The sequence below is a fragment of the Carassius carassius genome, chromosome 30 (assembly GCF_963082965.1).
Source record: "Carassius carassius chromosome 30, fCarCar2.1, whole genome shotgun sequence".
Lineage (NCBI taxonomy): Eukaryota > Metazoa > Chordata > Actinopteri > Cypriniformes > Cyprinidae > Carassius > Carassius carassius.
Genome location: NC_081784.1, coordinates 11,178,022 through 11,192,941, shown reverse-complemented (window position 1 = coordinate 11,192,941; position 14,920 = coordinate 11,178,022). Strand labels below are relative to the sequence as shown.

General features: G+C 36.5%; 2 protein-coding genes across 2 annotated transcripts in view; one reads left to right on the top strand and one right to left on the bottom strand.

Moving 5' to 3' along the window:
* Positions 1-563: 563 nt before the first annotated feature.
* Positions 564-14,920, bottom strand: part of LOC132110616 (WD repeat- and FYVE domain-containing protein 4-like) — a 66,358-nt gene continuing 52,001 nt past the window's right edge. Inside the window, exons 45-62 of the mRNA XM_059517355.1 lie at positions 14,701-14,821; positions 14,395-14,480; positions 14,254-14,310; positions 10,195-10,237; positions 9,897-10,016; positions 9,670-9,787; positions 9,346-9,455; positions 8,271-8,424; positions 8,014-8,105; positions 6,679-6,891; positions 5,865-5,997; positions 4,666-4,823; positions 4,320-4,478; positions 4,000-4,179; positions 2,939-3,121; positions 2,370-2,466; positions 1,578-1,698; positions 564-972 (exon numbers count right to left, since the gene is read on the bottom strand). Of these exons, the coding sequence (XP_059373338.1) occupies positions 906-972; positions 1,578-1,698; positions 2,370-2,466; positions 2,939-3,121; positions 4,000-4,179; positions 4,320-4,478; positions 4,666-4,823; positions 5,865-5,997; positions 6,679-6,891; positions 8,014-8,105; positions 8,271-8,424; positions 9,346-9,455; positions 9,670-9,787; positions 9,897-10,016; positions 10,195-10,237; positions 14,254-14,310; positions 14,395-14,480; positions 14,701-14,821 (2,212 nt within the window). The 3' untranslated portion in view covers positions 564-905. The remainder of the gene's footprint in view (positions 973-1,577; positions 1,699-2,369; positions 2,467-2,938; positions 3,122-3,999; positions 4,180-4,319; positions 4,479-4,665; positions 4,824-5,864; positions 5,998-6,678; positions 6,892-8,013; positions 8,106-8,270; positions 8,425-9,345; positions 9,456-9,669; positions 9,788-9,896; positions 10,017-10,194; positions 10,238-14,253; positions 14,311-14,394; positions 14,481-14,700; positions 14,822-14,920) is intronic.
* Positions 10,773-14,223, top strand: lrrc18a (leucine rich repeat containing 18a). Its single transcript, XM_059517356.1, has 2 exons — positions 10,773-11,143; positions 12,522-14,223. The coding sequence occupies exon 2, from the start codon at positions 12,526-12,528 to the stop codon at positions 13,369-13,371; it is 846 nt and encodes a 281-aa protein (XP_059373339.1). The 5' UTR covers positions 10,773-11,143; positions 12,522-12,525; the 3' UTR covers positions 13,372-14,223.

Genomic DNA, 14,920 nt, shown 5'->3' with positions numbered 1-14,920 from the left:
CAGATTTTTAGACACACACACACACACACATATATATATATATATATATATATATATATATATATATATGAATGCATTAATGTTAACAAATTTAGCTGTTACCAATAATAATTCTTTACACAGTCAAAACAGCATATCACTGTTGTTTCCTGTTTGCCATAATTTACTGGCATTTACTTCAGAATTCTTCAGATCATGGAATGCATCTAAATGCAGCTTTACAGATCCACACCCTCTGTGATGGGAATCTGGGGCACACTGGCAATGGAAACTCTGACTCTAATTGGCTGAGGAGGTTGATTCAGCCCTTTAACAGTAACATGTCCCACACTGAGCTAGCAGGACCGCATATTGAGTAAGGAATTTTATTTGGATTTAATTACAGTTAAATTTAACTAATAAAATTATCTTGATATACAGTATTTACTATATAAAAAAAATCTTACAACATAAAACACAACTAGTAAGCAGAACCCAGCTACTTTATAAAAAAAAATATATAAAATGGCACGCAAGCGAATGCCTTTGAAACTCCAGCATACCAACACTGCGTTGGTTTTTCTGGGAGTCCAGTGAAAGAAAGAGAGCTACTATACGATAAAACCGATCAACCAACTGGGCCTAATTTATTTTTTTTAAATTGCATCATCTTTAATTTCTTAAATAAGCGGTGTTGCATTTCCAACTGTGGCCAGCAAGCCTCACTCAGTCCAAGAAAGAATGCGTCATCCCTGTAATTCACCAGACCCAAAGTAGGTCTCCTGAAGTCAGCAGTCCTGCTGGAAGTGGTGAGAGCAAAGTGCATATGTAGGCAGTGCTTAAGCTGGTCTCTCCGCTGGCATGTGGCTGCATTCAGCTGCAGTTACAGCTGACTGTAACACTGACTGACGGATGATCAACTGATCCTAGCTCTCACAGGACCAGCTGTACACCCTGCCCCAGGCATCACCGACCAGCAGTGTGCCATGCGTTCTGAAAGCACAAATTAAAATCTTCAGAAGAAAAGACTAAAGACTGCTAATCATATTGAGCGTAAAGGGATAGTTCACCAAAAATGGAAATTCAGTTACTTACTCGCCGCGCTGTTGTCACCACATGCCCACCTTTTTTTTTTCTGGACGACTGGAGTAGTAATAAAAAAAATGTCCTGCTCACACTTCTCTGTATAATGCCATTGGATCACGACCAGCATCAAACCTTTTTTTTAATAAGACCATAAGTATCACTTTCATCATGTGTCAAACTTTTTGTGGGTAAGTCAGAATGAACAAAGTCATGTAAAGAAGACCACCGGACAAGGTCAAGATTTTCAGTAAATAATAAATTACATTTCAGTTTGATGCTGGTCACTATCCACTGCTATTATATTGATTTTTTTTTTTTTTAATCTCCAACAAAGGAAGAAGGGTATATGGCATTAAAACAACACCAGGGTGAGTACATGATGACTTAATTATATTTTTTTAGGTGAACTAACCCTTTAATCCTGTACTGAATAATTTTAAACATTAGAAGATCCATTTGATACCAGGTTTCAGATCATATTTTGGTCTGAGAGACCTGCCTTTCTTCAATACCTTGATATGCCCAGAGCTGTAATCGCAGGGTTATTTTTGCAGCGTTGACGAGAGATGACCTGATTGCGTTTTAACTCTCGACAGAGCACCAGGTGTCTTTCCCACTTCCATGAGCTGCTGTCTAAGAAAAGCAAAGGCAAGAGTGAGATGTGAGAAAGAGATTATTTATGGTCAGCACGTTGCTAAATTGAGAGAAATACATCTAATATAAAGCCTTCACTGTTACGAGTTCCCCCAATTTAATTTAAACGTGTTGATACTTACACGCACTGACGCTGTGCTGTAACCAATGTGTACCAAATTGGATTTGGTTATTATTGCTTTCTAAATTGCATGCCTACATCAGCAAAATTGCTCATCAGTGTTTGCAGGCTGTATGTTTAATAACTTTGCCCTGTAATTTCTTGCAGCTAGCCCTAATGCGTCGCACAAAACAGTAGATCATTATGAACTTTTTTTCGGATCGCTCAAAAACAAACCTCCGGCTGAGAGTCTGCACCATCACACTTAAGAGCAGACGTAATCCCATTTATACAGCATTTTTGAAGGATGTCTAGTATTTGTTCTGGCTATTTAATTTCAAAGATTACTCGTATATTAGAAAATAACGATTCTCGTGACGTCACAAAGCACACTGTTTTCCAATATTCCAGCATTGAGTTCCTGTTATTTCTTGCTGGCCTTTAAGGAAGCTTGTGGGTTATAACGCTCCTATGAACAGAGGCGAGAACGAAAGCACATATTCATGCTCTATTTCAATTCTGCATTTAAGGTGAAGTGTATTAGTGTTACCTGCTTCCTCAGGAACTGATGACAAAACATCCCCTTGAGACACCGAGCACTCCTCATGTCCAGGTAATTGTACTCTAGTATATTCAGTCTTCCATATCTGCAACGTAACCACACGGTTAATGAAAAAAAAAATAGGGGGAAAATATTGAATGCGATTGAAGCTATATTCATAAATCAAATCTGCCGGCCATTGATGTCGCAGGTCCAGGCTCCACTTGATGCCCAATTTAAAAAGCATTTTGATTTAATAACTGCTCTTACCTCATCTTAAGTTGAACACATGTAACTATTAATGCTTCTGTGGGACTTCTCAGCCAAGCCCGTGAACCTCATTTCAATATCCCAGTTACCATATTTTAATATTTTGCAGCTATATTACCTGACTATTAAAGCAGAAAACACTACAAGGAAGATTTATTGCTTAAACACAAAGGTGTAGTCTTTGAAGAAGACTTCTATTTAAATTCTGTCATTATAAAGTTTGCTGCGTGAATGCTACGCCTCATCATCTTTCAGTCAGAACCTTCGGAGGAGCACCGAAAAATCCCGTTCTGAAGATGTGCACGTACCCGGACGATGCCGTCAGCGCTGCCTGTGATGATCACGTTGCGAGGGTCCCACTCATACTTCTGTGTGAAACAGCAGCAGAGAATGTTTCCTTCAGGCCGGCAGGAAGTGTTTAAAGAGGCCAGCAGCTCCCCCTTCATGGTCCACAAGTACAAATGGGTCCCTGCGCATGACACAATCTCACCCTGAAAGAGACAGAATGGTCATTAATGATGCACATAGCAGGCAAAAATACACAGTTTTTGTTCGGGCTCAGTAATTTATTTATTTTTTAATAATTCATTAAACTGATGAAGTTTAATGAAGTGACAGTAAGGACTTTCACGTTGTTATATAAAAAAAAAACACTTTCATAAAATTAAGTTTTTTTTTTGATTCATCAAAGAGACCTCAAAATGCATGATGATTTCTGTGAAAATATTAAGCTGTACAATTGTTTTCAACTGTGATAATAGGAAATGTTTTTTGAGCACCAAAACAGCATATTAGTATGATTTCTGAAGAATCATGTGACATTAAAGACTTGCATTCAAAAACATAAAAAATGGTAATATATATTTCTCCGTATACACAAGTTTTTTTAAAGCTTTTTTTAAACTTTCTAACATGCCGACATTCAAAGTAGTTTTTCTAGTTAAAAAAAGCAACCCATAAAATGTATGAAGAAATGATGATAATAAATGGATAAATGACTATAAATACTTTCAATTTGCTATAATACTAATTATTTCAAGGAGGTTTGGAACTATATCTCCATACTTTTCTCTCGTGTTGTGCGTAGCAGGTATGTTTCGTGCTGTGTAACAGGGGGTTTAAGCATTAAAGCAGGTCTGAAGGGAAGGACGTGCCCACCCTTCCTTCACACATCTGGCTGAGGGGAGTTTCAGAAACCACTCTGCTGGTGCAAATGAGCCGGTGGAAATGTGTTATCCAGAAGGCAACATGAGCCGAAAGGCCCTAACCAAATTAAATGTACAGGAGTGAGATGGATGGAGAGAGATTTGGAGGCTGAAAAATCCAGGCTGACCTCAGAGCGTGTATGTTTTTTCTGGAGGGTACTCACGGTCAGGTCATTAATAGCCAGGGCAGACACGGCAGAGGAATGTTCTGGTAACTGTGTGATGTAGCCGAGCTCCTCCAGATCCCACAGGATGCAGGTCTGGTCCAAAGAGCCACTAATAATCATGCTATGTGCTTCTGAAGCTACCAGACACGTCACGGTGTCTGTGTGTCCATACAAGGTCTAGGATGGAAAATAAACATTTATTAATTCATTAAAAAATAGACAAACCCACTGTTTTGAATATTAACATTTCAGAACTGCTTTGTGACACCAAAGCATGAACATGGCTCTCTAGGAATGATAACTCTTGTGAATCTGACCTGTCTGAGTCTCATGTGTTTAAGTTTGTCCTTGCTGATGGAGACATCCCACACACAGACTACAGTGCTGGTCCCGGCCGTGATGATGGTGTTGTTGTTGGGGCAGGCAGCACATACAGCATTACCCCAGTCCGACAGGCTCTCAGACACTGCAAAGCTCTGAAACACAGGTAATTAAGCTATCAAACTTTAACAGCCAACCAGAAGTAACCTCGTTTAATAATAAACAATTCTTCAGTTACACAATAGGAAAACATCAAATAAAAAATGAATCAGTGAATGAACACTACAAGCAGGCCCATCAGGTTAATTTATTTATAGATCTAGAGAAACTATGAAAGCAAACCTTTTCAGCTGTGTAGCTCCCAAAAGAGCAGGTCTGGTCATAAGAGCCCCAGCTGAAGTATGTGTTCCAATGAGGTGGGATGAGAAGTTTGTTTTTTTCCACGACCAATACATCTTTCTCTCTACACACTATTTGACCAACAGGACCCAGCGTGAGCTCTTTGTAGAGAAACAACAGAAAAACAGGTTTATGCAGTGTGACATGCTCTCACTCTTATATATATTTATATATATATATATAGTAAATGTTTTTGTTCAAATTAATGTAGACTTGCTGAATAAAAGAATGCATTTCTTTCAGAAAATAATCTAATAATAATGACTGAAAACTTGTAAATGGTAATGTCTATTTAAACATCTTTAACCTGCTATTAAAATGTAAAAAAAGAAAATTTAAATTTACGAATACTATTACATATTTAAAAAATATATTAATAGTCTAAGACTTTTTGCAACAACCTGTTTATTTAAAATGTTACACTCTATGTATTATATATTTAACAAAAAAACTTTGTTGAAATGGCCATGCATTGTTATCAAGTTATTGCATCAATCTATCAAGAACTTTTGAACCAGGCATTTGAGTCATTTTAACTGATCATGTTTACAATGTGAAAAAATTGTTGAAACAACTGTCAGGACTAAGCATTAAAAAAAAGCAGTATTCTACTTTCAAATGACCTACATATACGAGGACACATTCTCCCTGCTCACTGACAGTAGAATAGTAACACAAATCATAATGAAGCCTAAGATGATCGCAAGTTTCTCTCGAGATGCCCTTTAAATCTTTCCTTGTAGGATTTACTGATCAGAATGATAAAGTAATGCCTGATGTGAGGAAAAGATATTGAGTGAGAGACAATAGAGTGAGAGAGATGGAAAGAGAATCATCTAATTTTCCAAAGAGATCCTTTTGGGACATTCAGATTATTAAATAAGCCTCAGTGGCTGTATCTTCAAGAGTGGCCTAACAAATAGCTGAATGGAGCCGAGCTGAGCTATGACTGAGAAAATGAGCCTGCGAAAAGGCTAGCCAGCATCTTCTTCCTTACGGCTCCTATTGCTCCCTGTAGACATGGCCCCATCTTGTAAAAAATTATTGAGGAATGGAAAAAAATAACAAGGTGACTATGAATGATTAAATGGGGGGGAGGGGGTCTTTACCTCGGAGCTAAAAATGTTCATTTTAAGCAGTACCTTTAATAGCTTGGGCGGAAAGCTTGAGCTTGTCCAGTTTAAAGAAAAATGGGGTTATCTGACTGGATACTGATGTCTCTTTCCCAGCAGAACCCTTGTGAGATGTGCGGCTAGGGTGTGGTTTTGTGAAGAGCTGGAAGCATAAAACTTATTTTAGTATTTAAAATAGAATACAGTATCACAATAAATCATTTCATTACCGTAAAAAACCTTACCAAACATTGGAAATGCTGCATATATATATATATATATATATATATATATATATATATATATATATACACAGTACAGACCAAAAGTTTGGACACACCTTCTCATTCAAAGAGTTTTCTTTATTTTCATGACTATGAAAATTGTAGAGTCACACTGAAGGCATCAAGGGCTATTTGACCAAGAAGGAGAGTGATGGGGTGCTGCGCCAGATATAATTCCACATGTGTTAATTCATAGTTTTGATGCCTTCAGTGTGAATCTACAATTTGCATAGTCATGAAAATAAAGAAAACTCTTTGAATGAGAAGGTGTGTCCAAACTTTTGGTCTGTACTATATATATATATATATATATTTTTTTTTTTTTTTGACAAAATAATAAAGAATTTTAATACTGATCAAATGTATCCGTTATCAGCCATAACATTATTATCGGCATCAGCCAGAATTGTAATATGGATGCATCCCTAGTATAGCTGGTTGTCAAAAGTGCTATAAAATTGCATTTTGTATGTACAGCCAAAAAACATTTACTAAAAAAATTAAATACAGGCTTAGAGGATCTCCTAATATTCTTTAAACAGTGTGCTCAACTGGTGTACCTGCTTAGGTATTTGGCCAAAGTTGCTGATGTAGCCAAGGACAGTGCTTTTCACGACAGGATCCTTCATGCTCGCTCTGTCGTGTTTGTCAGTGTAGAAATATGGGTGAAAGGTGTTTAGGGCCTCTACTGCGGCCAGACCCTGCTGTTTGTATCCGAAGATCAGATCAATCCAAAGATGCAGGCGTGCACTCACATAATCACTCTCAAGAGCCTGAAGAGAGCACAAACTCAGTCAGTCAGCAGATCTGGATGGGGACTAATACGCTATCAGTGATGCCAGAACTTTTATTTCCGTAGAAGTGCAGGCGGAAAAGCTGTACTTACAAATATCAGGTCAAAGAGATTGCACAATAATGTATTTAAAAAAGATATTATTCCATCTTGGCAACTGATTACAGTTCAAACAATCTGATATAAAATTATATTCCAAAAGTCTGTATTTCTATTTCATGTTACGAAGTCATTTTTCCTATATATATATATATATATATATATATATATATATATATATATATATATATACTTTAGATAAAAAAATACTTTAGATAAAAAAAAAAAAATATATATATATATATATATATATAGAATTTTTTTTTTTTTTTTTTTATCTAAAGTATTTTAGAATTGGCTGAAGTGTCCAAACAAAACAAACATATATACAAAAGCAAAAACAATAAAAACACTTAAAATAACAAGTATAATCAAAGCAGCTCTAAGTCACAAGCACTAAATTGTGGAAGATCCCTATATTACCCTTCATATGCATATGAAGGAAGGTGAGCAGACCGAATAGCTCATTTTATGCCATCTGGAAATGTACAAATATTGCTCTGTAGATTGGGAACTGATAAAGTCTGGCCCTTATATGCCTGCAGGCGTAACGTAGTGAGAAAGAAAGCATTCATTCCAATAACCAGCAGGCTTCAGTAATGGAGTTATAGGAGAGTGCAGATATTGTACTTGTGCTGCATTGGGCTTGTTATCTTCTAATTACAATGGCGTTAAACAGAGTAATGGGGCTTCCTTGATGAACTCAACAAGTGCTTATTATCTCAAGAAAGGCAAAAAATAAAGCAGCTGCAAAAATTATTTAACCATTGCCAAGTTTATCTGGATATAAATGGTGCCACAACACTGATACTGTTTTAACCCTACGCTTGGTTTCAAAAAACTTTGCTCTATGCTCTGATTGCACTGACCCTCGTTGTCTTTTACAATATAGTCTAAGAGTAAGTAGAGCAGTATCTAAAGCATAATTGGATATTGTGATGTTGGTGGTCCACAGTAAGGCCTATTTTTAGTTTGATGGACTGCCTTGACCAGAGAAACTGACCTCTCTGTGCACTCTGATGAACTCCTGTGGGTCTCCTTTGGCCCAAGGTGGCAAAACCACATCATCTAATGGTGTTCCATCCTGCATGCAACCTGTATTATCCATACACACATTTACATTACACATGAACCAGACTATTTACAAACAAAATATTAAAAACAAGCTTCTATTTTTCTATGCTTCTAAATTCAGCGGGCGGGGGGGGGGGGGTGGGCATACAATTACATTCAATTGTTGAGCTAATACTAATAAATTACCAAAGTCAAATTGGTTGGAGTTGACAAGAAAGTCTGGGAGGTAGAAAAATTCTGGAATGAGCTCTCTGACATCACTCATGTTGTCCTTAGATGCAGATTCCCACTCATTCTGAACGCTGTGAAACATCCGCTCTGGAACGTCAAACATTCCGCCCTATGAAAAAAAAAATTATTAAACCAAAGTTTGAAACACAGTGAAGGGTGCGTTTCCTAATGTTGTTTGAAAGCAAATGAAAATAACTATTAAAATACAATTTAGAGCAATGAAACAGCAAAGAAGTAAAGAAGAATCACAAATGAAAAAAGTCATGTCATCATATGTATTTGTTTAACACAAGGTTGGGAGCTCCACCGCCAGCAAGACTGCCTGGAACACTAAAACGGCCCCATGTGTGTGTATGAATCAGTCAAGAAACAATTGTCTTGATTTGAGACATTTTCAAGCAATTGATTCAGGCTTTTTATTTTTCAAGGGAGTTTATACATCCTGACGATAATCTCTGGAGAAGTTATGTAATTTGCAATAAAAGCAAATGCCTTCATTGAATGAAAGTAATATACTGTTAGTGGCACAAATCTTATTATGAATATTACTGTATGGAGAAAAGCTGCTCAAGTGAAGCAAATATCACTGCAAAGTGTTAGCCTAATGTTTGCATTACGTTACACCGGCTATCAAATATGCATGACATTTTATTTTAATCAATTGGTTCCATGTGTATAAATGAGATATTCTTTAAAAACAAAATGTGATTTTGCACGCAAGAGACGCAAAATAATTTATTTGCATACATATTAAAATCATACCCTAATTTGTCTTTGGAAAGAAAAAATGAAAAGCGCACACAAGCCCAAACAAGGCCAAGAACAATAAAGCTCATTTCATCCTCAAAGTTCAATTTGGAAAAATTAAATTTTATAGAAGTTCTGTCAAGCTGACGTGCTTTGTGCTTCATTTGATAAAAAAAATAAATAAAAAGAAAATAAAAAGAGACCAATACACATTATTTATTGGAGTTTCTGTAGCACTGTGTGTCCTGTAACAACAGTAGTGTGATGTAATTGAGAAGTTTACCTGCAGGTGGAGGAAGGTCTGGGAGAAAGGCTCCATCCTCACCAGGTACGAGGCCACTATGATGGCTGAGGAATAGTGTGTGCAGTAATGACACTGAGCTGACAGATCACCTGTAATCAACACATTCACTAAGTAAATGAAGGCATTGGTCCCCGAATGCTGAATTTTGTTCATTTCTGGGAAAGAAAACATAAAAGACACCCAGAGCCTCCATGTCTGCAGGTGAAACAGACAAACTGCATGAACTTCAGCTGTATGAGCAATAGGTTTTTGGTCTCAGTTAAGGAATAGCTGCACACAGGTGCATATAAAAATATACTTTACCATCATTGTTTTCCACCTCATTGTATCTCTGAATGAATTTCTCTCTTCTCTTCTCATTTTGAGCTCCCATTGGTTTGGACAGATCTCTGAATGTAGCAGGGCAGGACAGATCCAGAGTCTAATAAGCGGTTAATAAGATCAAACAAACAAAATGTTTTAGCATGAAAAAAGAAAAAAGTGAACATTTTTGGGTCAAAATGTAAAAGTGTGAGTGATATTAGTTCTACCTCTGATTCGTAATCAGCAATGATCCATGGAAAAACAGGATATTGCATCAAGTCATTGTATGTCCGTCCAGCAAGTGTGTTTAAATGCATAAGGTATTCAAAGTTACTGATTTCTCCTCTCTATGGAAAAAGAAGATACACGCTATCAAGAACAGAAGAAAAATAATACCAAAAAATATGCATTTGTGTTAATGTAAAATACATTTTCAAAGAGCTTATATTTATATAAATATTCAATCAGTTCACTGTATAAAAAAATAATGGTTAATAATGATGCAAGTATTGAAAGGCTCTTTACCTGCCATTTAATTAGGGCAGTCTTCTCAACTGCTGCCATCTTTCTGTATGAACAAAACAAAAGAATAATTGAAGAAATATTTTATGTCAAACAATTTGTGATATTTCTTTCTCACTTATTTTACAAATACCCTGTTTGACCTATTGCAATGTCACCTAACTTAATGCATACAGAGTTTTTTTTTTTTTTACTTCTTAACAGTTACAGAATCAAGCGCCTTGAATACAGTGAATTCTGAACAAGTCATCCAAAACAGGTCTATTATGATTGAGGTTAAGGAATAAAAAGAGCTTATGCATTTAAACCAATGAGACACAATAGACACAAGGGCCAAAAGAGAAACATAAGTTCTAGTGGGAAAAAAGGTTTAAGATTTTATTCAGGCAATATGTTCCTTCCTTGAAAGGAGTATAGCGCCATCTATAGGTTTTGGAAAATATCTGTAAACATAACATTACCTCGGAAGTTTCCTCCTTCAAACACATTAGTGAATTACAAGATTACAAATGCATTTCCTACAACAAGCCATCTAAACATTCAAGATCACAGCTGATTTGACATGGATGTTCAGATTTACACTATTAAAACTGGTTTGCTCTGAAATATTTATCACTGCTTATTACCACATATAAATGAAAAGAAAGCGATTAGAGAAGAAAATGCAAAGTTCAATCTAATGGGCTATTGGGTGAAACCATTAATGCCCTGGACTTCAAAGAACATTCTGGAAATGTAATCCGAGGGAGTGTACAAACACAAACGCTGCAACACTTCTTTCTCCCCTTTCTTTTGTGCAAGCTCCGGTCACAGGACAATAAAACTTTTGGCACCCCGTGCAAGCGTTGCTTGGTAACAAAAGTTAAACAGGACAAAGCTTCTTTTAGGACTACAGTCTGAATATCCTCCTCTGATTCTCAAGCAATTCAGCTGTGGACCTCATTTAAAAATTGTAAGTAAGAAAAACGAATTTAAGTCTTTTTCTTGTCTATTTCTTTCATACCAGAAAAGGGATAAAATGAATCCTGGGTAACAATAGCTGGTTGGGGCAAACTGATGGTTTGTGTAATCCTTTTACCTGTAATTATTTTATCCTTTCTGAAGTTTTCATGGAGCATGTTTAAGAACAGGCAAAAAATAAACTAAAAAAAGGTCACACTAACAATAAAACATTTCAAGATATAAATATATAAATATTCCTAAAAATGTGCTTACTGACTGATTTGTAGGGTGAATTCAGGTACAAAGAGTGGCAAAGTTAGACATTGAAGCTTAATATTAATCTATCACAGTATTTATATATTTTTTTATTACTAGAAAAAAAAACATTTTATAATTTCAAACTAGCCATTTGGATCATATTTTACAAACAACAAAAATGTCAAATTGAGAGAACGTGTCTGACTCTATTAACTATTTTCTTGTTATATGTACAGTAAGTGTTCAAAAGAATACATTCAAAATATATTATTAATTTTGGTAAAAAAAAAAAAAACCTTTAAATTAAGACTCACTAAACAATTGTTTAAGAGATTTTCAAAAGCATATTCAACAGTTAAAAAGTATATTTTGGTAACAAACTGTTATCGGTTTTAAATCATATAGTCCCAGAATCAATGTCACAAAAATAGCAATACCATCCGATTTTCTCTCTATTCTGAGGGATTCAGAATCAGCGAATCACAAACAACATGAAGATGGATCACACCGATGGGCAGCTCCCTGTAATTGCACCTCTCAGATGCAACAGATTCAAAACAAAAGGTCTAATAGAAACAGGATGAAACATAGTAGCCTATCCACCAATGTGATTAATGAGTCGCCAAAGGGCTTACAATGTAGCCACTCCTCCTTTTTAATGGGAAGATATGAAGGGAGCGATTTAAAATGTATTTCCAGTGTCATTTATCAAACTGATTTAACTCTCTCTACACAGTCACACGGACTGCTAGCGCCACCCTAGATCAATCAGATGGAACACAAACAGCTTTTCCAAGAATATGTGTTGAGCGCTCGCCGTACCCACTGTTATCTGGTATTAGCCATAATTAGAGAACGACATTATCCCAAAAGATCCCTTTAGGGTGAGTTGGGTGTAAACATTACACCCCCCCTCATTCCCCAAAAGGCCCGACACCTCCGCGCCCCTGATACTGCCTGCAGGCATACATGATACCACTTCCCCATGCATGCAAACAACTAAACTGTCCCATCATTAAGTCATACATGCTTAAAGCTACGAGGTCCTGAGATAATAATTACATGACTTGAGTTAAGACTTAATCAAATTGATGCTTCAGAAGTGCTTAACCATTAATCTGTCTATACAGCTCCATGGCTAAAGGAAAGAGAGCAGGTGGAGCCAAAGGTACAAAGATCACACTGAAAATGGCTAAAAATGCCCTTAAAGTAACTCCAGATGGCAAACTACGACTTGATCTGAGCAATGTAGGCATCGCCACATTTCCCAAATGCCTCCTAAAGTTAAGAAACATAGAGGAACTTGACCTGAGCCGGAACAAATTGAAAATTATCCCAGAATTCGTTGGCCAGCTCTCTGGACTGCGTTGGTTAGATCTTCACAGCAACCAAATCGAACAACTCCCGGAAAGCATTGGACTCCTAACATCTCTGGTCTACCTCAACCTCTGTAACAACAACCTGGACTCTAATGGTTTATCGCCTGAAATAGGAAGTCTGAGAAATCTCCAGGCTCTCAACTTGGGTATGAATCGTCTAAATGCCCTCCCTCCCACCTTGGCCACCCTGACAAACCTGACAGAGCTGGGAGTTTTTGATAACTTGTTCACACGGATACCAGAATGCATAAACGTATTCCCCTACTTGACGAAGCTCAACACCAAACGCAACCCTGTTTCCTATACACAGCGAGAGGGCAAAGACTCTGACTCTATAAAACCAACAGGAAATCTGTTTTTGGTCAGAGAGGGAGATTTGTGCCATCCCTGCCTAGAGAGATGCAGAAGGAAAAAGCTGCTTGACATGTCGCAAAGAAAGAGTAATTTTTCAGGGCTGATCTCGCCAAACTCTATAGCTCGAGGTAATCAAGAAAATTGGCGGCAGCAGACTTCTATCTCACCTCCAAGTTTTCAAAAAGGACAAGCCAGACCTGCCGGAGATACCAACACATTGTCTTTTATGAATAACCTTTATGAATAAGGGCATTCTACATAATGAATCAACTTTTAAAACTCCTCCTGTACTTTTAGGGAATAAATAGGTTTTGCAGGGGGTCCACCAAATATTGTTAGATCTCAAGCTCATTTTCGTGGGGAAATTATTTTGAAATGTGTCAAACACAAAACAACAAAGTTCACTTCAACTAAAGCTAAAATTATGAAGTTAAAGTTTAGCTAACTGTTTCATTGTGCTTCCCAAATAAAGCGTTTTAAATAGAAATCAAATGAAATGTACATTGATGTACAAACATGAATATATAAATACGCATATACATTATCTGACACTAAAATACATGTTTTTACAGGCCAGCCCAAAAATGCAATACTTTTTTACAATATCCTTTATCTCTCTATATATATTTCTTATTTTAAGAAAACAGCTTTGACTTTGAAGCCGATGGGAAACGTTAAACATTAAGTCCATTCCCACTTCATCATTTCAAAATGTCAGGGGAACTAAATATGATAAAACTAAATTGAGTAGAAATTGAAATGGTGAGTTAAGGAATGATAATTTGAACCAAAAGAACATCTGAAATAACGAATAGTTAGTAAGCTTATGGCATCCTTGCAGACAATTAACAGCTATAAAATTGTGAGTTGTATTGGCTGTTGATGACTTTCAAAAGTTACTGAGGCTGTTTTAATTGGTAGGAAGTGCTGAAGATGCAGTAATTGTAGTTTCAGTGTAATGCCGGGATATTGTTCAGGGGATTGAGAGTCTTCCTGTCAATCGTTAACCGCAAACATAACAGAATGGGTTTTCTGGAAACTTTGAAACCTGTTTCATTATAAAAGCCTCAGTCTCTCTAACTGAAATGGAAACTGTCTGCGAGATCTGGCAGATGCTTTTGATACTCACCTCACATTAAGTACAGTTTCTCCCCTTCCCTTTAATGAGGAGACCACAGAGCACAGCCTAGAAAGAAAAGATAAATCAATTTAGTCTGTCACCTCACACAGTTGTTTACCTGCCTGAATCACAAGCACTTTCTCATTTTACCTTTTATATGCGTTGACATGGTCATTGTTGAAGAATACCAGGAAAACTGAAGTTCCGTTCTTTAAGAAAATTTCCAGAGCATTGTCCTATAGTGTCATGGAGAATTAATTAAATTATCAAACATGATAAATAAAGAAATACATATAGTGGCTAATAAATGCACTGGAGAACACAGACATATATGCCATTTATAGAAGACAAACAAGAAAATAAAAATCAGTAACATTAAGTTTTAGATTGATAGATTTATCCTATAGAATAAATAAAGTACAAAGGTTTAATGACTATGGGACTTGTGAATCTCACCTCAAGCAGAAAGCGCATGAAACTGGCCTCTTTGATGTCATCATATGACCAGCGTTTGCAGCTTGGGCTCACTGAGCTTTTCTCTTTAGTCATCATGTTGCAAATATATGAGTCTCTCACACTATAAGTACAGAAAATGTAAGATACTGTTAAATCTGTACACAAATATAAAGAAAGCTGTTCTCAGTAAACCTGAAGTTAATAGTTATATTATTATTAT

Coding starts and splice junctions, on each gene's coding strand:
- lrrc18a (XM_059517356.1), top strand. CDS start 12,526: ATGGCTAAAGGAAAGAGAGCAGGTGGAGCCAAAGGTACAAAGATCACA.